This window comes from Gobius niger, assembly GCF_951799975.1.
Source record: "Gobius niger genome assembly, chromosome: 4".
Taxonomy (NCBI): Eukaryota; Metazoa; Chordata; class Actinopteri; order Gobiiformes; family Gobiidae; genus Gobius; species Gobius niger.
In genome coordinates, this window is record NC_136855.1 from 611590 (window position 1) to 635032 (window position 23443).

Genomic DNA, 23443 nt, shown 5'->3' on the forward strand with positions numbered 1-23443 from the left:
GGCTAACGCGTCTAACGGGGCTAACGGGGCTAGCGGGGCTAACGGGGCTAACGGGGCTAACGGGGCTAACGCGGCTAACGCGGCTAGCGGGGCTAGCGGGGCTAACGGGGCTAACGCGGCTAACGCGGCTAACGCGGCTAACGCGGCTAACGGGGCTAACGCGGCTAACGCGGCTAGCGCGGCTGACGGGGCTGACGGGGCTGACGCGGCTAAGGGGGCTAAGGGGGCTAAGGGGGCTGACGGGGCTGACGGGGCTAACGGGGCTAACGCGGCTAAGGGGGCTAACGGGGCTAACGGGGCTAAGGGGGCTAAGGGGGCTAACGGGGCTAGCGCGGCTAGCGCGGCTGACGGGGCTGACGGGGCTGACGGGGCTAACGGGGCTAAGGGGGCTAAGGGGGCTAACGGGGCTAACGCGGGCTAACGCGGGCTAACGGGGCTAACGGGGCTAACGGGGCTAACGCGGCTAACGGGGCTAACGGGGCTAACGGGGCTAACGGGGCTAAGGGGGCTAAGGGGGCTAACGGGGGCTAACGGGGGCTAACGCGGGCTAACGCGGGCTAACGGGGGCTAACGCGGGCTAACGCGGGCTAACGCGGGCTAACGCGGGTCTAACGGGGCCTAACGGGGCCTAACGGGGGCTAACGGGGGCTAACGGGGGCTAACGCCGGCTAACGGGGGCTAACGGGGGCTAACGGGGGCTAGCGCAGCTAGCGCGGCTAACCTGGAATAACGTACGGGCTGGATATTTGCTTGAATACTGGGGAGATCCTTGCGTGATTTTTTGCATAAAAATGGCCACAATTGCCAATATTTTAGGCGACGAAATCTAAATAATGGATATAGACGAGTTTTATTATTTTATCTTTTTTTTGGATAGTTTTTGAATAAACTAATAATTGAAAAAAATCTATTTGTAGGAGTGACTGAAGTGGAATGAAAACTTAATTTAGAGAAAACCAGTTTTGATATATCTCAACATTTGTTTTTCCCTTATTCACCTGCCGCGTCGGGCCTAAACATGTCCAACATTCCTCTCATTCACTCCTCAAATCTGAACAGAAGGTCTGAGGGAAAAGCCTGGTCTAAACAGCAGGTCTGAGGGAAAAGCCTGGTCTGAACAGCAGGTCTGAGGGAAAAGCCTGGTCTAAACAGAAGGTCTGAGGGAAAAGCCTGGTCTAAACAGAAGGTCTGAGGGAAAAGCCTGGTCTGAACAGAAGGTCTGAGGGAAAAGCCTGGTCTGAACAGCAGGTCTGAGGGAAAAGCCTGGTCTGAACAGAAGGTCTGAGAGAAAAGCCTGGTCTGAACAGAAGGTCTGAGAGAAAAGCCTGGTCTGAACAGAAGGTCTGAGAGAAAAGCCTGGTCTGAACAGAAGGTCTGAGGGAAAAGCCTGGTCTGAACAGAAGGTCTGAGGGAAAAGCCTGGTCTGAACAGCAGGTCTGAGGGAAAAGCCTGGTCTGAACAGAAGGTCTGAGAGAAAAGCCTGGTCTGAACAGAAGGTCTGAGAGAAAAGCCTGGTCTGAACAGAAGGTCTGAGGGAAAAGCCTGGTCTGAACAGAAGGTCTGAGGGAAAAGCCTGGTCTAAACAGAAGGTCTGAGGGAAAAGCCTGGTCTAAACAGAAGGTCTGAGAGAAAAGCCTGGTCTAAACAGAAGGTCTGAGAGAAAAGCCTGGTCTGAACAGAAGGTCTGAGAGAAAAGCCTGGTCTAAACAGAAGGTCTGAGGGAAAAGCCTGGTCTGAACAGAAGGTCTGAGGGAAAAGCCTGGTCTGAACAGAAGGTCTGAGAGAAAAGCCTGGTCTGAACAGAAGGTCTGAGGGAAAAGCCTGGTCTGAACAGAAGGTCTGAGGGAAAAGCCTGGTCTGAACAGAAGGTCTGAGGGAAAAGCCTGGTCTGAACAGAAGGTCTGAGGGAAAAGCCTGGTCTGAACAGCAGGTCTGAGGGAAAAGCCTGGTCTAAACAGCAGGTCTGAGGGAAAAGCCTGGTCTAAACAGCAGGCCTGAAGGTCTGAACAGAAGGTCTAAAGCCAGACTGAGCTCTGCCATGTGGCTCCTGTGAGTTTTCGTGTTGATCGTGAGCATGCTGGTGTAAGCTGGTACTGAGGGTTATTCCACTCACCCGTAACGCACTGTCTGTCCTGCTGGTGGCGCTGTGTGGTAAGTCCTGGTTTTCCATTGTTTTGCATGAGCGGCCGCGGTTTATTTCTGACATCGTTTAATGTGTTGCTGAAATAAATGCACGTGTTAAAGTCTCACAAACGTAAACATCTGGTCCAGTCAATGGGAGGATTTTAAGTGTAAAACATCCAGTGATTATAGTTTTAATGTTCTTACAGTTGGTTCAGGAAGTTCTAGCTGATCTTTAAAAGTAATAAGCCTCGTTCCAGCTCTTTGCTCACAGCAGCCGCTTTAAAGGTCTGTCTGTGTCAGGTATTACTGAGCTCAAACCCAGAGGGAAAAGATGGAGCTCTAGACGACAATGGCTTTTATGTCCGAACACTGGTTTATCATCGTTTCCTTGGTCTCTTCTGGGAGCAGATGTTTGGTTCCTTTCATAGAAGTTAAGTAAGACCTGTGTTTGGCTGCAGGAGGTCTGCGCTCGGTGGTGGAGGAGCTGGAGCTGGAGAGGAACCAGCTTCAGGAGCAGATCCTGGGTCTGGAGGAGCGATGCCAAGACCTGGAGGACAGACTGCAGCTGCAGGCGCGGATCGAGACCTTACAGGTTTGCTTTAGCTGAAAAGAAACCGTTCAGCTCTTACATTAAAACAACACGTGACCTTACAGGTGCCCAGTTCAGCTCTTACATTAAAACAACAGGTGACCTTACAGGTGCCCAGTTCAGCTCTTACATTAAAACAACACGTGACCTTACAGGTGCCCAGTTCAGCTCTTTCATTAAAACAACAGGTGACCTTACAGGTGATCAGTTCAGCTCTTACATTAAAACAACACGTGACCTTACAGGTGCCCAGTTCAGCTCTTTCATTAAAACAACAGGTGACCTTACAGGTGATCAGTTCAGCTCTTACATTAAAACAACACGTGACCTTACAGGTGCCCAGTTCAGCTCTTTCATTAAAACAACACGTGACCTTACAGGTGATCAGTTCAGCTCTTTCATTAAAACAACACGTGACCTTACAGGTGATCAGTTCAGCTCTTACATTAAAACAACACGTGACCTTACAGGTGCCCAGTTCAGCTCTTTCATTAAAACAACACGTGACCTTACAGGTGCTCAGTTCAGCTCTTACATTAAAACAGAACGTGACCTTACAGGTGTTCAGTTCAGCTTGTGCATGAAGTGCATTAAGACCCCTTAAAGATAATTGTCCTGAGCAGAGGGCAGACAAAACATTTTTTCCACTTCCACATTTTTTTAAATTTTTTTTTCCCCATTCTTTCCCTACATTTTTCTTTTTTTCCCTGATTTTTTTTTTCCCAATCCATTTTTCCCTCATATTTCTTTTCCATTTTTTTCCGCTCAGTTCAGCCCTTACATTAAAACAGTGACAGTCCTTACAGCTTCTCATGCATTTGAATCTGGCTCAATCCATTATTCAGATTTTGTTTACGAAACTATAGGAAATATGGGGCATTTTTAGGCATAAAACGTCTTATTTTTAAATTAAAACATGAAATGACAAAAAAAATCACCTCATATTTATACTTTTTGTAGCATTAACGTCGGGCATTTCTCTCTCAATTATTTTACTCCAAGGGCGACAGTTCAGACAAAAAACTCGAGAATGTGGCAGAGTTTAACCCTTTAACTCCCGCCTGAACCGAGCACAGTTTCTCCAGTTTGGCTTTACCCCAATCCCAAAAGCTTCTGGAAAAAAGGTGAGAAAATAGCGACAAAACTGAGACGAAAACAATGATGGAAATGTGACAAAAAAGTGACGAAAAATGGATGAAAAAGTGACAAAAAAATGACAAAAATGTTATAAAATGTGACAAAAAAATGACCAAAATTTGACCAAAAATGACAAAAATTTGACACAAAAAATGACAAAAATTTGACCAAAATTTGACAAAAAAAATGACCAAAATCTGATAAAAAATGAACAAAATGTGATTAAATTTTGAAAAAAAAATGACAAAAATGTGACCAAAAAATGACAAAAATGTGACCAAAAATGACCAAAATTTGACCAAAAATGACCAAAATTTGACCAAAAAACTGACCCAAAAAATGACCAAAATTTGATTAAAAAATGACAAAAATGTGATTAAAATTTGAAAAAAAAAGACCAAAATTTGACCAAAAAATGACCAAAAAGTTACAAAAATGAGTTGAATACGCAACAAAAAAAAAAGATGGAAAAAAATCTGCTAACATGAGGAAAAAGATCCTCTCTGTTCAGGCGGGAGTTAAAATCTCACATTAACGATAAAAGAACAAATCCTCTGATATCCACAGTCAGGGTAGAACAGCTGCATGGGGGAACAGCTGCATGGGTGAACAGCTGCATGGGTGAACAGCTGCATGTGTCTAACAGGTGGCGTTTGGTGTAGAGGAGGACGAGCGGCCGTGTTGGAGGCCAGAGGTTTGTGTGTGTGTGTTTGTGTGTGTGTGTTTGTGTATGTTTGTGTGCACCTCAGGGTGATGCTAACAGTGTGGTGTGATACTGACACTTGACTAAAGCGCTCACTCGTCACGGAGCCGAGGACTTTCCAACAGAAACATGGAGAACTGGTTTCAGATGTTCTGCTGATCCAAAGTGCGGGTCATGTTCCGTCCTCAGGCTCTGTAGGTTCCGTCCTCTGTAGTTTGCCGTGATGCTTTGGACTAGAGCTTCATATAAATATAATAATCCAGATGTGTCTTGTCCGCAGGCGGAGACGGAGCGTCTGCAGAGTCAGCTGACCTCAGTGAGGAGCCAACACAGCAGAGACGCAGAGAAACACCAGCTCCTGATCACCAGCCTCAACCAGCAGCTCCGAGGGTGAGACAACATCTGCACTTACGGAGCTCCTTTACACTTTAGGGGCTCCTGCAGACTTCACTTCACTTTGCAGGCTCCAGAACTGAACAAAAGCGTCTTCACACCAGGGTTTTTACAGATGTTTCTTGCCCTCAGGCTGAGCGACACGCAGGAGAGTCTGGAGAGCTCCCTGATGGAGAAGGAGCAGACTTTGGCCCAAACGTCGGAGAAGCTGGAGCTGATCAACGGCCTGAAGGAGGCGCTGACGGAGAAGGAGACGCAGTGCAGAGAGATGAGCGACAGACTCCTGCAGGCGGAGCACGCGGTGAGAGGAGGCTCCAAGCTCACATCACAGGACCTCACATGAACTCACATGACATCACATGAACTCACATGAACCTGCTGCGATCAGAGGGTTAAACACAGACAGAAACATTACAGCAGAATCACCGGAAAACAAAAACAAAAATCACTTTCTGTACAGATTACATTTCATTCATTCATTTGTTTCCCCCTTTGTAAATCTGTTTTTCCAAATTGTTTCCTCTTCTTTCCCACCCCACATTTTTCCCCATTTTCCCCTATTTTTTCCTATTTTCTTTCAAAAATATTTCCCCCATTCTTTCCCATTATTTTTCCTCCCAGTTTTTAAATGTGCTTTTCCCAGTTGTTAACCCAGTTTCCCACCTTTTTCCCTGTTTTTCACATTTAAAATAATATATATATAAATAATAATAGTTTTATATAAACATTTCTCCCTTTATTTCCCATTGCACCCGCATTTTCCCATTTGTTTTTCAAGTAAAAAAAAAAAAAAAATCCCCATTCTATTCCACTTTTTTCCATTTTTTTTGCCGAATTGTTCCCATTTCCCCTGATTTTTTTTTTCAAATTAATATAAATAAGTAAATAAAAAATTCCCTCATGTTTCACAATTTTTTACCAATTTTTCTCCCATTTGTTCCAAAATTTGTTTCCCAATATTTTTTCAGATTCTTTTTTCCCCATTTTACATTTTTTTCCCCACATTTATTTTTTCGTCATAATTTGCAGATGTTCCACAGATGTTCCAAACAGCATTATGAGTATGGTCGCAAGACACCCGGCTCTACAGGAAATGTTTAAATGTCTTCTTCTTCACGTGTTCCTCCTTAGTTCCGTGTGTTCCTGGTGCTTGACGTCTCCTCTTCGTTCACAGTTGGAGGTTAGGGTTAGGGGTATCACCGGCTCTACAGGAAATGTTCCTCACGTGTTCCTCCTTTGTTCCGTGTGTTCCTGGTGCTTGACGTCTCCTCTTCGTTCACAGTTGGAGGTTAGGGTTAGGGGTATCACCGGCTCTACAGGAAATGTTCCTCACGTGTTCCTCCTTTGTTCCGTGTGTTCCTGGTGCTTGACGTCTCCTCTTCGTTCACAGTTGGAGGTTAGGGTTAGGGGTATCACCGGCTCTACAGGAAATGTTCCTCACGTGTTCCTCCTTTGTTCCGTGTGTTCCTGGTGCTTGACGTCTCCTCTTCGTTCACAGTTGGAGGTTAGGGTTAGGGGTATCACCGGCTCTACAGGAAGTGTTCCTCACGTGTTCCTCCTTTGTTCCGTGTGTTCCTGGTGCTTGTTCCTCACGTGTTCCTCCTTTGTTCCGTGTGTTCCTGGTGCTTGTTCCTCACGTGTTCCTCCTTTGTTCCGTGTGTTCCTGGTGCTTGACGTCTCCTCTTCGTTCACAGTTGGAGGTTAGGGTTAGGGGTATCACCGGCTCTACAGGAAGTGTTCCTCACGTGTTCTCCTTTGTTCCGTGTGTTCCTGGTGCTTGTTCCGTGTGTTCCTCGTGCTTGACGTCTCCTCTTCGTTCACAGTTGGAGGAGTGTGGTCTTGCAGACGCCGTATCACCGGCTCTACAGGACATGTTCCTCACGTGTTCCTCGTTTGTTCCGTGTGTTCCCGGTGCTTGACGTCTCCTCTTCGTTCACAGTTGGAGGAGGTGTCGGTGAAATGCAGCGTCTCGGAGAAGCAGCGCTCGGAGCTGAAGAGCGAAGTGGGAGACGTGACGCAGAAGCTCTCTGTGCTGAAGGAGAAGGTCAGTAGATCTTTAATAATCACTCCTGAAACCTGAACATCTTCACCCCCGCCTTAACTCTCCAGCTCAGCTCGACCCAAATCTAAAAGCTTCTTGATGAAAGCAGCAAAAACTGAAGAGTGATGTAAAACTAACATAAGAGCCACTAGAGGGCGACAAAAGAACGTGATGAAATCGGCCTAGAACTGAAACGTACTGCACTGAAATAAATCTCACTTTTTAAAATGGATAAAATGGGGAAACAATTATAGAAAAAATGTAAGAATTGGGAAATAATATTTTAAAAAAATTGGCAACAAATTGGGAAACGATGGGGGTTAATGAAAAGGAGAAACAATTCGGGGGATAAGCATTAAAGAACTGGGAAATAATGTGAATAATTTAGGAGCATTTAAAAAAATAAATAATAATAATTAGAAACAATTGGAAACATATTTTTTTACAATAGGGAAAAAAGAAGTGGAAAAAATTTGAAAATTCGGGGAAAAAAACCTTGGAAAAAAGGGGAAACATTTGGAAAAAAAAGTGAAAATATTTTATTTTTATTTTAAAATCGCAAGATATTGGGAAGAATGGGGGAAAATATTGTTTTTAACAATGAGGCAACAATTGGAGGGAAAACATTAAAGGAGGGGGGGTTGGAAAGAAGGAAATTTGGGAAAGTCTTTTGAGCATTTACGCACAACCTCTCCAACGTACCAGTTGTTTTAAAAAGATGCTGAAGCAGCTGCTCTCTAATCAGGGGGGCCCAAACCTTTGGTCTCCGAGGCCAAAATGAAAAAGTGCCTGTGGGTCACGGGCCAAATACGGCGATGGCAAGCGTGAAACACATAAAACTGCAAATAATAATAGTTACTTTATTTTTCGATAGCCGATACATTTGCATTTGATTCTATCTACGCAAATAACATGCTACATTAAAACAAAAGTTAACTCTGGAAAAAGCCTAGTGTTTAACAAAATCAACAATTGTAGCAAAATAGTGCAAAATGTAAAAAAAAAGCACCAGTATCTACAGCACCTACAGTGACTTCACCTCATTCATTTGATAACTCAAAGAAAATGCAACATTAGATCATTTCGAAAGTGACCTTTGCGAAAGGAGAGAAACAGCGCCCCCAATTTGACGCTGGTGGCCAAAAAGTGTACTGCATCCAAATTTACCATTGCGGATGAATGGAAGAGAATTAGTATTTAAAGGAATAGGCCAGTGTTTTTACACACTGAGATATGTTCTTACCTAACCTTAGTCGAGTTAATATATCCCCGTCTGGTCTTTGTCCGTGCGCTCACACATACGCAGCCTCTCCCACATGTCACATAGCTCCAAAAAAGCTCACGATAGAAGCTACCAAGCTCTTCCACGTGTTCCCTATTTAAATAAAGTTACGTGAAGTGTTTTCATGCCAAGTATATTTACCCAGAAATGTAGCATGTCGATTTTATAAGCAAATAAAAAGGGGGACTATATTGTGAGGCGTAATGATACAGGAGCACAGCGTCCGCGCAGTAACTCCTAAAGACTTCCCCGCTCACTTCCGTCAGTAGAAGCTGCGTGACTTGTACAGAGCCTTTTACAACAAGCAGAAAATATATTTTGGGAAAGTGCTCTCGCATTCCTACCTCATGGTGGAGCTCCTGAGTCCTGTGTCGTCGTAAATCTGTGAAACATTACTACACTATATACTTTCTGCTTGTTATCACAGCCCGGCACGATGCACGTAAAAGGCATCGTTCACAAGTTCTCCAGGCTTCTTCAACTGTTCTCTGAGCTCTACAGGTCACACAGCTTCTACTGACGGAAGTGAGCGGGGAAGTCTTTAGGAGTTACTGCTCCTGTATCATTACGCCTCACAATATAGTTCCCCTTTTTATCTGCTTATAAAATCGACACGTTACATTTCTGTGTAAATATACTTGAAAACACTTCACGTAACTTTATTTAAATAGGGAACACGTGGAAGAGCTTGGTAGCTTCTATCGTGAGCTTTTTTGGAGCTATGTGACATGTGGGAGAGGCTGCGTATGTGTGAGCGCACGGACAAAGACCAGACGGGGATATAATAACTCGACTAAGGTTAGGTAAGAACATATCTCAGTATGTAAAAACGGTGGCCTATTCCTTTAACCACCAAAGTAGGTGGGCCCCACTTTGGGCACCCCTGGTCTAAATGGACAAACATAGTCCCCAGTGAGTGCCTTGCTTTCTGAGGTTTCCATTCCACTCTTTCACCACCTCTCCAGTAGCCCCTCCAGTCTCCCCAGTCTTATATAAACCTGTGACTCTGCTCTCGTCCTCAGGCTCAGAAGCAGGAGTCCACCATGGAGTCCCTGCAGACGGAGCTGGACCAGACGAACGAGGAGCTGGACAAACTGAACGCCTCGCACCTGGAGGAGCGCGCTCAGCTGATCCACGAGCTGCAGGGCTGCGAGCGCGAGATCGACGGCCTCAGGGACGCGCTGAGCGAGCGGGACAAGGAGCTGGCGGCGCTCACGGCCCACGTCACGGAGTACGCCGACCAGATCACGGAGCTGAAGCGCGACGCGAAGCTGAAGGAGGAGGGTCTGGTGCGGGCGGAGGACGCGCTGAGGAAGGCGGAGCGCGACGCCGCCGTGCTGCGCGACTCGCAGACCTCCGACCAGCAAACCCTCAACGCCAGGATGTCAGAAACCATGGAGAGGCTGAAGGACGTGGAGGCGGAGCTGAGCCAAACCAGAGAGGAGCGGGACTCGAAGAGCGCAGAGGTGGAGCAGCTGGTCAAACAGGCCGACGAAGACAAGAGAACCATGCAGGAGCTAAGACTCGACCTCCAGAAGCACGCGGTTAATCATCGTAACCACCTCTCTGAGTGTGAAACGCACGTCCAGTCGCTGAAAGAGCAGGCGGCGGAGGCGAGCGAGCGGCTGAAAGCGGCGACAGACGAGGCCTCGCAGTGGAAACGTCGACACGAGGCCCTGGAGGAGAAGGAGCGAACGTGGAACGACGAGCTGAAGTCGACCAGAGACGAGCAGGACCGGCTCTCGGCTGAAGTCTCCGCCCTCAACGAGAACCTCCGCCAGAAACTTCAAACCATCACGAACCTGGAGACGCTGGCGGAGCAGGAGAAGGGGAGGACGGAGAGCGAGCTGCGGAGCACGTCGGAGAACGCGGCCAAAACGAAAAACGCGCTGAAAAGTTTGAAAGCGGAAAAGGCGCAGCTGCAGGAGAAGATGTCGGCTTTGAAAGGGGAGTTCGATTCAGAGAGAGAAGCGAAGGCGAAGCTGGAGCTGGACGTGACGCAGCATCGAAGCGCGATCCGAGAGCTGGACGTCGAGAAGGAGGCTTTAAACGCGCGGTGTTCTGAAAGCAAAGCCGCCATAGAAGCGCTGCGGAAAGAGAACGAAGAGCTTAAACTCAGAGCGAGCGATTTGAACGAGGTCCTGGAGCAGAGCACGCATTCCAGCTCTGAAGTCTTACTCGCCAAAACCGACGAGTGTTCGCGCCTCGGCAGGTCGCTCCGAGAGAAGGAAGAGGAGGTGAACGCGCTCCGGGAGAGGGTGGACAGCGTGAGCTCCCAAGTCGTGAGTCTTCAGGAGGAGTTGGCGGAAAAGGACGGCTGCGTTCGCGAGCTCAGGGGCCGACACAAGCAGCTGGAAGAAGCGCTGTCTGAAACGAAGTCCGAATCCAGCCTGAGAGACGAGCGATCGGAGAAGGAGAAAGCGGATCAGAGGAACGTGATAACGAAGCTGGAAGGCGACTTGGAAGCGCTGAAAAAGGAAAACTCTGCATTATGTGAACAACTGGAGGAAAAGAACGTGAAGTTACAGCATCTGAGTAAAGAGTTTGAGCAGCAGAAGGCGGATCTGGACGAGGCTCGTGCTGCAGTGGAGTCTCTAAAAGCCCAGGTCAGTTCTTTGGAGGAGAATTCTAGAAACCTGGAAGAGGACGTCGAGTCTAAGCGAGAAGAGTTCAGCCGCCTCCTCGAAGAAGCCGACGGTGAGAAAAGGGTTTTGCGAGATAAGCTTCAGGGCTTCGAGGAGCAGAAGTCGAGCGATAAAAAGGCGATCGAAGAGTTGGTGAAGGAGAAGGAGGCGATCACGCTGACGATCACCAAACTCAACAAAGCGCTGAACGAGAACGAGCGTCTGAACTCGGAGAAGACCAACGAATGCGTGAATCTGCTGAGAGAAAGAGAGGAATTCGCCCGAGGTTTGCAAAACGAAATCCACAAGCTGAAGACGGAGAGCGATGAGCTGAGCGGGGCTTTGAGGGAAAGGGAGCAGAGCTTAACGGAAGCGACGGACGAGCTGCGGAGCGTGAAAGACGAGCTGAAGAAGAGGAGCGAGTCGGTGCTGGCGCTGAGCGAGCAGCTGGGAGCGATGAACGAGAGCGCGGCGGAGCTGGAGTCAGAGCTGAGCCGACTGAGGGCGACCGTCGAGAGGTTAACGGCGGAGAGCGCGGAGAAGAGAGACCGGATCGTTGATTTGGAGGACGGCGCACAACTACTGAAGGAGCAGAACACGAGCTTGAAGACGGAGCTGCTGAAGAGCGTGACGGAGCTGGAGAAAACGAAGGGGCAGGTGAAAGGAGGAGAAGCTTTGATGAGTGAGCTGAGAATAGATGAGGAAAGGCTTCAACTTCAACTGCAGGAGTTAGTCCAGAAGCTAAGAGATAAAGAGCGTGAGCTAAAACAGAAAACCCAGGAGAGTGAGAATAAGGCGAGGCAAGTTTCTGAGCTCCAAAGAACAGGTGAGGAAGTTAGAAAACAAGTGGAGAGTCTCACTTCAGAATCGCAGTCTCTGAAAGCGGCTTTAGACGATAAGGAAGCTTCTTCGGAAAAGCTTAGTTCGAATCTCCAAGCCAAAGAAGCTGAAAACGAGAGCTTGAAAGAAAAGTTGTCCGGTCTGGAGGAAGCGACGGCGAAGCTCAACGCCGCTCTCCAGGGGCAGACGAACGAGCTGGATGTGGAAAAGGAAAGGCTTCAAATTCAGCTTCAGGAGTTAGTCCAGCAGCTGAAAGATAAAGAGCATGAGCTAAAACAGAAAACCAGCGAGAGCGAGAACATGGCAGAGCGAGTTTCTGAGCTGCAAAGAACAGTCGAGGAATTCAGAAAACAAGTGGAGAGTCTCACGTCGGAATCGCGGTCTCTGAAAGCGGCTTTGGACGATAAGGAAGCTTCTTCGGAAAGGCTTAGTTCGAATCTCCAAGCCAAAGAAGCTGAAAACGAGAGCTTGAAAGAAAAGTTATCCGGTTTGGAGGAAGCGACGGCGAAGCTCAACGCCGCTCTCCGGGGCCACGTTCACGAAACGCAGAATCTACAGAAGGCGCTGACGGAGAAGGAGGCCGTTCTCGCCGAGCAATCGAAAAGCATCCAGGACCTGCGGAGGAGAGAGGACGAGGCGGCGATGTACAAGTCGCAGTTCGTGGAGAGCGCGGAGTTGGCGTCGAAGCTGCGAAGCGAAAGCGACGCTCTGAGGAAAGAGACGCGGGAGACACAGAGCGCCTTTGGGAATCTGCAGGAGAAGTACGCAGAGCTGCAGGACGTCAGAAACCGGCAGCTGGGAGAGCTGGCGGGTGTTCGTCAGCGTCTGGAGCGGGCCCAGAGCGAGAAGGCGGAGGCGCTGGCGCAGCACGAGGAGCGCGTGGCCCAGCTGACGGTGGAGATGGACGGGCTGAAGGCGCAGCACCTCCGCGTGGCGTCGCAGATGGACGCGCTGACGGGGAACGTGGAGCAGCGGGAGATGGCCCTGCACGCCATCAACAACCACGCGGCGCAGCTGAAGGCGCAGGTGCAGACGCTGGAGGAGCAGAACGCCGAGCTGCGGGAGCGCTGCAAGGAGAACGGCAAGCTGCAGGAGCGGATCAGGAAAACGGCGAAGGAGAAGAAAGAGCTGGAGCGGCGGGTCGAGGAGAAGCAGCGCGAGTCCACAGAGAAGCTGGAGAACCTGCGGTCTGAGGTTAGTGCGCGAGACGATGAGATTGAGAGTTTGAGAGACGGTGCGGTGAAGCTGGAGCAGGTCTTGCAAGACACGGAGAAAGAGTGGCTGTCGGTGTTAGACAAAGAGAAGCAGGAGAAGAGTTTGATCGCGGAAAGGCTGGAGTGCGTCGAGACCGAGATGAAGTGTAAGGACGTGAAGGTCTGCGCTTTGAAGGAGGACCTGGACGGTTTGCAGGAGAAGCTGTCGGAGGCGGTGCTGGCGGTGAAGCGAGGATCGGAGCAGCTTCAGGCCAAAGAACAGGAGGCGTCCGCGAGCAAAAAGCAGCTAGAAACGGTTTTGTCTGCGATTCAAGAGAAGGATGGCGTTAATGACAGTTTGCGGCGGACTCTCGACGCTGCGGAAAGCGAGTTGCAGAGGTTAGCGGGCAGAGCGGAAGAGCCAGAAGAGCCGGGTTTGCTTGGTTTGATAAAAGCCTTGGAGCGGAGTCACGTGGAGGAAATAACCAGCCTGAAGAGCAGCTTAGACGATTCGCTGAAAAGAGCAGAAAGCGACAAGGAAAAGGGTGATGTTGAGAAGAGCCGGCAGATTTCATCACTGCAAGACTCGCTGAACCAGGTGCGGGAGAAACTGGAGGCGGAGGCGGAGAAAGTCAAAGAGGCGACGGTGAAATACTCGGCTTTGTATCGAGAAGTTCAGGCCAAGGAGGAGCACATCAGGTGTATGGACGTCCAGATCGCACAGCAGAAGGAGCTGCTCGCCGGGATGAGTCAGCAGCTCAAGGACAAAGACACGTCTGTCGCGCAGGTGATGGAGGCGGCGGCGAACGAGAGGGTTCGATTCACAGAGGAGGTCAGAGATTTGAAGAAGCAACTGGAAAAAGCAGAGAATGAACTTCAGATGTCTCTGGGAGAAGTAGATGCTGCCCGTTTGGAGGCGACAAGGAAGAACGAAGAGTTTAAAGCGGAGCTGGCGAAGACATCGAAAGAGAAAGACGCTTTCAAGAAGAAACTGCAGGCCGCTCAGGTCGTGAGGAAGGAGCTCACGAAAAAGATCGAAACTTTAGAAAACGAAGCGGAGGACATGGCGAGTTATAAAAGCCAAGTGTCGCAGCTGAACGAGAGGCTGCGAGAAGCGGAAAACCAACATCGAGACGAGGAGAGGTCAGTGCAAGAAAGTGTCGAACAAAAAACCAAAGAAGTTCAGGAGTGTAACGAGAAACTGACGAGATTCGAGACGGAAATGGAGAGTTTGAAGGCGGCGGTGCAAGAGAAGGAAACGTCTCTCGTCGAAAAAGACTCCAGTATTGAACAGCTTCTCACGGAAAAGGAGAAACTTTTGGAGCAAGAACGGATGAAAGAAGCAGAAATCGTCCGACTCGAGACAGAAATCCAAGGCTCAAAGTCGGCCCTAAACGACGCTCTGCAGAAACTGAGCGAGAGAAGCTTCTCCTTTGATCGACTTCAGGCTGATTTCAATGAACTGGAGCAAGAAAAGGCAAACTTAAAACTAAAACTGGAGGAAGTTCAGAGTGAAATAACTGCGGAGAAAGAGTCTGCCTGCGCCGCTTCGTCGTCTGTAACGGATATACAAAAACAACTAGAAAAAACAGAGAATGAGCTCAAAATGTCTACAGGAGAACTAGACACGGCTCGTTTGGAGGCGAGCAGGAAGAACGAAGAGTTTAAAGCGGAATTGGCGAAGATATCGAAAGAGAAAGACGCTTTCAAGAAGAAACTACAGGCCGCTCAGGTCGTGAGGAAGGAGCTCACGAAAAAGATCGAAACTTTAGAAAACGAAGCGGAGGACATGGCGAGTTATAAAAGCCAAGTGTCGCAGCTGAACGAGAGGCTGCGAGAAGCGGAAAACCAACATCGAGACGAGGAGAGGTCAGTGCAAGAAAGTGTCGAACAAAAAACCAAAGAAGTTCAGGAGTGTAACGAGAAACTGACGAGATTCGAGACGGAAATGGAGAGTTTGAAGGCGGCGGTGCAAGAGAAGGAAACGTCTCTCGTCGAAAAAGACTCCAGTATTGAACAGCTTCTCACGGAAAAGGAGAAACTTTTGGAGCAAGAACGGATGAAAGAAGCAGAAATCGTCCGACTCGAGACAGAAATCCAAAGCTCAAAGTCGGCCCTAAACGACGCTCTGCAGAAACTGAGCGAGAGAAGCTTCTCCTTTGATCGACTTCAGGCTGATTTCAATGAACTGGAGCAAGAAAAGCATGACTTAAAACTAAAACTGGAGGAAGTTCAGAGTGAAATAACTGCAGAGAAAGAGTCTGCCTCCGCCGCTTCGTCGTCTGTAACGGATATACAAAAACAACTAGAAGAAGTGGAGAATGAGCTCAAAATGTCTACAGGAGAACTAGACACGGCTCGTTTGGAGGCGAGCAGGAAGAACGAAGAGTTTGAAGCAGAATTGGCGAAGATATCGAAAGAGAAAGACGCTTTCAAGAAGAAGCTACAGGCTGCTCAGGTCGCGAGGAAGGAGCTCACGAAAAAGATCGAAGCTTTAGAAAACGAGGAAAAAAGCCAAGTGTCGCAGCTGAACGAGAGGCTGCGAGAAGCGGAAAACCAACATCAAGACAAAGAGAGGACGTTACAAGAAAGTGTCGAACAAAAAGCCAAAGAAGTTCAGGAGTGTAACGAGAAACTGGCCAGATTCGAGACGGAAATGGAGAGTTTGAAGGCGGCGGTGCAAGAGAAGGAAACGTCTCTCGTCGAAACGATGCAAAAAGTGTCCAGTATTGAACAACTTCTCACGGAAAAGGAAAACGCTTTGGAGCAGGAACGGATGAAAGAAGCACAAACTGTCCGACTCGAGACAGAAATCCAAAGCTTAAAGTCGGCCCTAAACGACGCTCTGCAGAAACTGAGCGAGAAAAGCTTCTCCTTTGATCGACTTCAGGCTGATTTCAATGAACTGGAGCAAGAAAAGGCAAACTTGAAACTAAAACTGGAGGAAGTTCAGAGGGAAATCGCTGCGGAGAAAGAGTCTGCGTCGTCCGTGGCAGATTTAAGAAACCAATTAGAAAAAGCAGAGAATGAACTCAAAATGTCGACGGAACGGCAGCAAAGCGAAGGAGACGCCAAAGTGGAGATGACCAGGAAGAACGAGGAGTTAGAAGCGGAATTAGCGAAGATATCGAAAGAGAAAGACGCACTCAAGAAGAAACTGCAGGCCGCTCTGGTCGTGAGGAAGGAGCTCATGAGAAAGATCGAAACTTTAGAAAACGAAGCGGAGGACATGGCTCGTTATAAAAGCCAAGTGTCGCAGCTGAACGAGAGGCTGCGAGAAGCGGAAAACCAACATCGAGACGAGGAGAGGACGCTACAAGAAAGTGTCGAACAAAAAGCCAAAGAAGTTCAGGAGTGTAACGAGAAACTGGCCAGATTCGAGACGGAAATGGAGAGTTTGAAGGCAGCGGCGCAAGAGAAGGAAACGTCTCTCGTCGAAACTATGCAAAAAGTGTCCAGTATTGAACAACTTCTCACGGAAAAGGAAACCGCTTTGGAGGAGGAAAGGAAAAAAGAAGCACAAACTGTCCGACTCGAGACAGAAATCCAAGGCTCAAAGTCGGCCCTAAACGACGCTCTGCAGAAACTGAGCGAGAAAAGCTTCTCCTTTGATCGACTTCAGGTTGATTTCACTGAACTGGAGCAAGAAAAGCATGACTTAAAACTAAAACTGGAGGAAGTTCAGAGGGAAATCGCTGCGGAGAAAGAGTCTGCGTCGTCCGTGGCAGATTTAAGAAACCAATTAGAAAAAGCAGAGAATGAACTCAAAATGTCGACGGAACGGCAGCAAAGCGAAGTAGACGCCAAAGTGGAGATGACCAGGAAGAACGAGGAGTTAGAAGCCGCATTAGCGAAGACATCGAAAGAGAAAGACGCACTCAAGAAGAAACTGCAGGCCGCTCTGGTCGTGAGGAAGGAGCTCATGAGAAAGATCGAAACTTTAGAAAACGAAGCGGAGGACATGGCTCGTTATAAAAGCCAAGTGTCGCAGCTGAACGAGAGGCTGCGAGAAGCGGAAAACCAACATCGAGACGAGGAGAGGACGCTACAAGAAAGTGTCGAACAAAAAGCCAAAGAAGTTCAGGAGAGTAACGAGAAACTGGCCAGATTCGAGACGGAAATGGAGAGTTTGAAGGCGGCGGCGCAAGAGAAGGAAACGTCTCTCGTCGAAACAGTGCAAAAAGTGTCCAGTATTGAACAACTTCTCACGGAAAAGGAAAACGCTTTGGAGCAGGAAAGGAAAAAAGAAGCAGAAATCGTCCGACTCGAGACAGAAATCCAAAGCTTAAAGTCGGCGCTAAACGACGCTCTGCAGAAACTGAGCGAGAAAAGTTTCTCCTTTGATCGACTTCAGGCTGATTTCACTGAACTGGAGCAAGAAAATCGCGACTTGACGCTGAAACTGGAGGAAGTTCAGAGTGAAATCGCTGCGGAGTCCGTGTCGTCCGTGGCAGATTTGGAGAGTGAAATGGTCCAGCTGCAATTGGACAAAGCCTCACTGCAGATGAAGGCGCAGGCTGCTCTGTCGGCGCGCCAAGAAACCATGAAAAGATCCCAGGAAACGGAGAAGCGCCTCACGCAGGAGCTGTCGGAGCTAAAGGACAACTACGACAAGCTGCGAGAGCGAGAACACCAGCAGAGAACTGAGCAGGAGGAGGTAGTGAAGGAACTGGAGAAGATCCTGAAGAAAGATGATGCTTTGAGGAAACAAGTGGAGGAGCGGGACAGAAGTTTACAGGAAACGAAAAGTGAACTCGAAACTCTCAAGGCTCAAATGGAAAACACGTCTCTGTCCTACACGAGTGAAGCAGATGCTTTGAGGCGGCTCCTAGAGGAGAAAGACAAGTGTCTACAGGAGTTCGAAAGTCAGTGCCAAACTCTGTCCATTGCACAAAGCGAACTCGAGACGCTCCGATCGAAAATGGAAAATGTGTCTCGTGAAATGTCCGGAAAGGACGAGGATCTCGCGGCTGTGAAGAAGCAGGTTGTCGAGCTCGAAACCGAACTGCGAAAAGTGCGTGATGAAAGAGACGTCAAAGCGGAAGATGTTAAGCTTCTCGGGGAGCAAATCGAAAAGGAAAAGCTCAAACTGGAGGAGAACGGAGCGAAGGATCAGTTCTTGAAGGAGGAAAATGCAAGGCTTTCAGAGAAATGCAATCAGCTCGAAGTCCAACTCGAGATGGCGCTCATTCAAACGTCGCAAAAGTCTCCAGAAGTTTTGACTTTGCAAAGGGAGTTGGAAGAAATGGAGGTCGCGCGCCGAGACCTGGATGCAGAGAGACGAGAGAAAGAAAACGCTTTGGAGTTGATTGAGAAATTTACCAAAGAGGTGGCTTTGCTTAAGACGCAACTGGAGGAGTCCAAAGTTCAAGAAGGAACAGTAGAAAAAGCCAACGTCGACATGATGACGAGTGAAAAAGAGACGGCCTTTTCAGAAACCGAGGCCCAGCTTTCGCAGAAATGCTTTGAAGAAACACAAGAAGAGATTTTAAACATAAGACTAGAGGAGGTTAAGCAACACTGTGCACGAATAGCGAAGGATTTGGAATTAGAGAAGCAAGAGAAAGACAAAGCGTTGGAGCTGAGTGACGAGCTTAGACGAGAGATGACAGCGATGGGAGCGCAGCTAAATGACGCTCAAACACAAAACGTCAGCCTTGCAGACAAAATGGCGGATGTGGAAAGAAAACTAAAGGAGAAGCAAGAGCTCGTCGCCGCTCTGGAAGCACAGCTACAACAGCAAGGCAAAATCCATGACATTCCTGTTGAGAAGGTGAAAATGCAGACGTCCGAGGCGCAGATGTCGGCTGGGGACGGCGCTAAAATGAAGGAGCAGGAGGTGAAGATCGGGCAGCTGACCAAGAGGCTCCAGGCAGCGTTACTGTCGAGGAAGGAGCTTCAAAAAGACAAGGCTAAGCTGAAGGAAGACTCGGAAACGCTTTCTGCGAAGTACGAAGCGACACGGGTGGAGTTTAACGCTTTAGAGACGTCGCATCTGGATTTAAAACAACAGAAGTCAGGCCTGGAAGATGCTCTGCAAGCTCTAAACGAAAAGAGAGATCTCCTGAAGGCCGATAACCTCAGCCTGTCGGCCGCCTGCGAGAGCCTCAAGCACACGATCGAGAACATCACGCAGCAGAAGCGGGCCTTCTCCTGCCAACTCGAGTCACTCAAAGACTCGGAGACGGAGGAGCTGACCAAGTGGAAGACCCGGCACCAGGAGCTGAAGCAGGAGTACGAGTCCCTGCTGCAGGCGTACGAGAACGTGGGCAGCGAGATGGACAAGATGAGGCAGCTCCTGGAAGGCGCCAAACGCGAGCGGCAAGAAGCGGTGCGGAAGAACCACAAACTGGAGACGGATTTGGAGAATATGGAGAAGCAGCTCAGACGTTTGGAAGGAGAGAATGAGAACCTGAGAGACGAATATACATCAAGAAAGATAGAGGAGGAGAGCGGAAAGATCGGACGTTTGGAAGAAGAGGTGGTGAAGTTAACGGAGTTGATTGAAGATTTAGAAGCAGAAAAATGTAATTTAGTCGGTGACTTAAATGACGTTAAATGTTCTTTGGAAGATAGAGAACAAGAGGCAAAATCTTACACTGAAAAAATGCAGGCGAAGTTAGACGAAGCGCTGAATCTGAACAACTCTCTCACGGTGGGAATCGAGGCACAAAAGACGGAGCTCAGCGCGCAACTGGAAATGAATCAACTGCTGCAGAAAGAGAAGCAAAGTCTCATAGAAAGAATGGACGAGTTACAGAACGATCACGAGCTGGAGCTGGCGAGTAAAGAGGAAGCTGTGAAAGAGCTGGAGGAGTTCATAGCGAGAAACGGCAAAGAGACGATCAGCCTGAACGAGAAGGTGCGGATCCTGGAGGACGACAAGACGCTGCTGCAGGAGGAGCTCGAGAACGCGCAGGAAACGTCCGACAAAGTGAAGAACGAGAACGAGTACCTGGAGACGGTGATTCTCAAGAACTCGGAGAAGATCGACGAGCTGACGGAGTCCATCAGCGCGATGCAGAGCCAGAGCGCGCAGCTGTCGGGGCAGCTCACGTCCATCAAGGAGATGAGCGACCGGATCCGGCAGGAGAAGGAGCGCGAGCAGGTGAAGCTGGTGAGGGAGTTCGAGGAGAAGCTGCGGACGATGCAGAGGGGGAACGAAGGCTCCAAAAACGTCAAGACGGAACTGCAGGAGTTGCTGAAAGACAAGCATCAGGAGATTAATCTGCTGCAACAGAACTGCATCAAGTATCAGGAGGTGATGCTGGACTTGGAGAGCGCCCTCAAAACGTCGCAGTCGGAGGCGGAGAAAGCGGGTAAAGAGCTGAAGCAAAGCGCTGACAAAGTCTCTGTTCTGGAAGAGAGAAGAAACAAGCTTGAGGACGAGTTGGTGGACAGTAAAAACCTTTTAAACCAAGCCAAAGAAAACGTGGCGAGAGTCGAGGCCGAGTGTGACCAGCTGCGCTTTCAGCTGGAGCAAAGCAAGAAGAGGGAGCAGGAGAAGTTATCGCGGAGCATACAAGAAGTGGATCTGTTTGTGGAGAAAAACGTCCTGCAGCAACAAATCGAAGAGCTGAGGAGTTTCAGCGACGCAGAGAGCCAGAAGACGGTCGAGCTGCAGCGGAAAATCGACTCACAGGAGCTGCAGATCGCTGCCTTGAAGCGAGCCGCGGAAACCGACAAGGCCAAGCTGACGGCGCTGTCTTCGTCTTCAGGGGAGAAAGCCTGGAGCGACCTGTTCCAGGGAGCGCTGAGCGAGAAGGACAACCAGCTCCTGGAGCAGGGGTTCGTCATCAAGCGGTTCCTGGAGGAGATGCGGCTGAAGGAGAAGGAGCTGAACGAGGCGAAGATGGCGAAGTCGAAGCTGGAGCGCACGCTGAACGAGTACTCGATGGCGGCCGCCGCGCACCAACGCCAGCTGTTCGTGATGAGCGCCAGCAACGCGGAGCTGAACGAGACGCTGGAGACGCTGAGCGGACGCGTGAAGGAGCTGACGGCGCAGGCGGAGAGGCTGGAGCTGGAGAAGAACGCGCTGAATAAGCTAAGCGCGGACAAGGAGGACGCGGTTTCTCAACTGCAACTGAAGCTGGAGCAAACGGAGAAGCTGTACTCTGATTCCGAAGCGCAGCTGCAGTCGCTACGAGCTCGGAACGACAAGCTCCAAGTGGAGTTTGACAAGCAGGAAGGCCTGTCCCGGCAGCTGAAGGCCATCCTCCAGGGCAAGAACGCGGAGATCTCGTCGCTGCTGTCGTGCAAAGAGGGGCAGGTGTCGGGGTATCTCGAGCAGCTCCAGGCCAACTACCAGTCGCAGATGTCCATGTACGAGGACCGGCTGGCGTCTGCGCGGTACCTCCGGGAAAAGGCCGCCAAGGAGATCCGCGGCCTCGAGTTGAAGGTCAAGAGCCTGGAGGTCCAGTTCGGCAAAGCGGCGCAGGAGAAGAGCTTCATGGCCGGCAAAGTGGAGTCGTTCAAGAACTCGCTGGTGTCTTTGCAAAACGAGCGGGAAAAGCTGACGTCGGAGCTGAGGGAAGCGAGGAGCCAGGCGGAGGTGGCGTCCAAGAGCGGAGGCGGAGGAGAAGGAGGAGCGGCCAAAGGGTTGAAGCACGAAATACGCAAACTCCTGCATCAAATGGACGATCTGAACTCGGAGAACGCCATGCTGAGGGCGCAGCTCGTCCGCTACAGGGAAGACCTGAACCAAGTGCTCTCCTTGAAAGACAATCAGCTGAAGGCTTTGCTCCGGAAGCAGCAGGACACGATCAAGCAGCTGGAGAGCGAAAAGATGGCGGCTGAGAAGGAAATGCGACAGTTTCGGTTGGATTCGGAAAAGACGGAAGACGCGAGTGAAGCTCTGACAACTGAGATCTCCAAACTAAATAGTCAGATTTCGAAACTGGAGCACGATCGGAAGGAGATGGCGACGACCAACGAAGGGAAGGTCATCGTGGATTTGCAGAACGCCGTCGTGGCCAAAGCCGCGGAGTGCAGCGACCTCCAGCAGAAGCTCTTATCGGAGAAGAACTCGAAGGAGGAGCTGAAGCTCAAACTGCGTCAGATCGAGACGGAGACGGACGCGAAGCTCACCGAGGCCGAAGACAAGTACAACTCCGAGCTGGACGCTTTCGAACGCGAGGTGAACGTGATGCGGAACGAGCGGGAGACGGCGGACCGGAGGCTCGCCGAACTCGCCGGAGACTTACTGGAAACGGAGCGGCGGCTTTCGGAGGCGAAGACGCAGAGGGCGGACGGCGAGGCGCAGAACGGGTCGCTGCGCAAAGCCATGGCCGCGCTGCAGGACGACCGCGACCAGCTCATCGACGACTTTAAGGTGCTGAGAAACCGGCACGAGGAGGAGCTGCGGGAGACGCAGGGCCGGCTGAACAAGGCGGAGCGCCAGGTCACCGACGCCGCTTCGGAAGTGGCCGCTCTCTCCAAACAGCGGGACGTCCTGGCGCACAAACTCGAGGCCCTGGAGGGGAAAGATGCCGGGAGCGAGCTGAGCCGGCTGGTGGAGGAGCTGGGGAAGGCGCTGGCGGAGAGGGAGGCGGAGGTGACGCGCCTCAAAGCGGAGAAGGACTCGCACGGCAGGCAGTTGTCCGCCTTCTCCAAGTCCATGGCCAGCCTCCAGAGCGAGCGGGAGCGGCTGATGGAGGAGCTGCGGTCCAGGCAGGCGCCCCCTGTAGACAAAAGCAGTGCCTTACAGCTCGATAACAAGGAGCTGGTAAGTCCGCCCGAGAGGCTGAGGTGATTTGCTCGTAGCCTGGCCAACCGCGGTTTCAAAGGTTATTGTTTCAGAACATTTTTGTCGTAATCCTGAAAAAGAGTCTGAGATTTGAAAAAAATCAGGCTGTGATAAACAGAGCAAAGTCTGTCAGTGTTTCTCAAACTTTGCACAGAGTTTTAAATCTTTTCACCGGTTAGAACTGTCACAACTTGGTCCAATTACCGGTGTCAGGTATCGGATTCTGGAAAAAAAAGACGATGCTGGAACAACAGTTTTTTAGGCTGTGTTCGTAACAAGTTTAGATTTCAATCAGATGGTTTTGTTGGGTATCGTTATATCAGGGTTTATCCAAGCAGAATCTGGGCAAAATTTAATGGAATTTGCCCAGATTCTACATTTTAATGCCACAAACGCAGAAAAGAATTAAGATCTGCAAACATTTAATCAAACAGAGGAAAGAGACAAAACTGGAAACTTTTCGACTTCAGCCCAAACTGTTTTAGACCAAAATTATGGTATTTCCAGTGAACTTATACTATAATTGTTGAGCGATGTCATCATTTTTAAAGAAATGTAGAGTTTATGCCAGTTTGAGTCTGATTTAAAGCTCTTTAATGTCCTGCGTAGACCTGGGTTGGATTTTCTTTGGGTGTTGGTTTTGACGAGTTTGAGAAACACTGGTCTGTGGAGCTCAGCGTTTTCCAGCGGTAAAGTATACGGTTAAAAGCCCAGGACGATGCAGATGTTCGTCCTTAAACCCTCAGCATGTTTCCGAGAGGGTTGGCCAGGC

The 23443-nt window shown here is 49.6% G+C and overlaps 1 protein-coding gene across 1 annotated transcript in view; it reads left to right on the forward strand.

The window, feature by feature from the left end:
- LOC306962379 (uncharacterized protein) overlaps positions 1-23443 on the forward strand; it is a 76578-nt gene that overhangs the window by 31472 nt on the left and 21663 nt on the right. Inside the window, exons 17-21 of the mRNA XM_079555499.1 lie at positions 2583-2716; positions 4834-4943; positions 5079-5247; positions 6886-6990; positions 9292-22650. Coding sequence (XP_079411625.1) covers positions 2583-2716; positions 4834-4943; positions 5079-5247; positions 6886-6990; positions 9292-22650 — 13877 coding nt within the window. The remainder of the gene's footprint in view (positions 1-2582; positions 2717-4833; positions 4944-5078; positions 5248-6885; positions 6991-9291; positions 22651-23443) is intronic.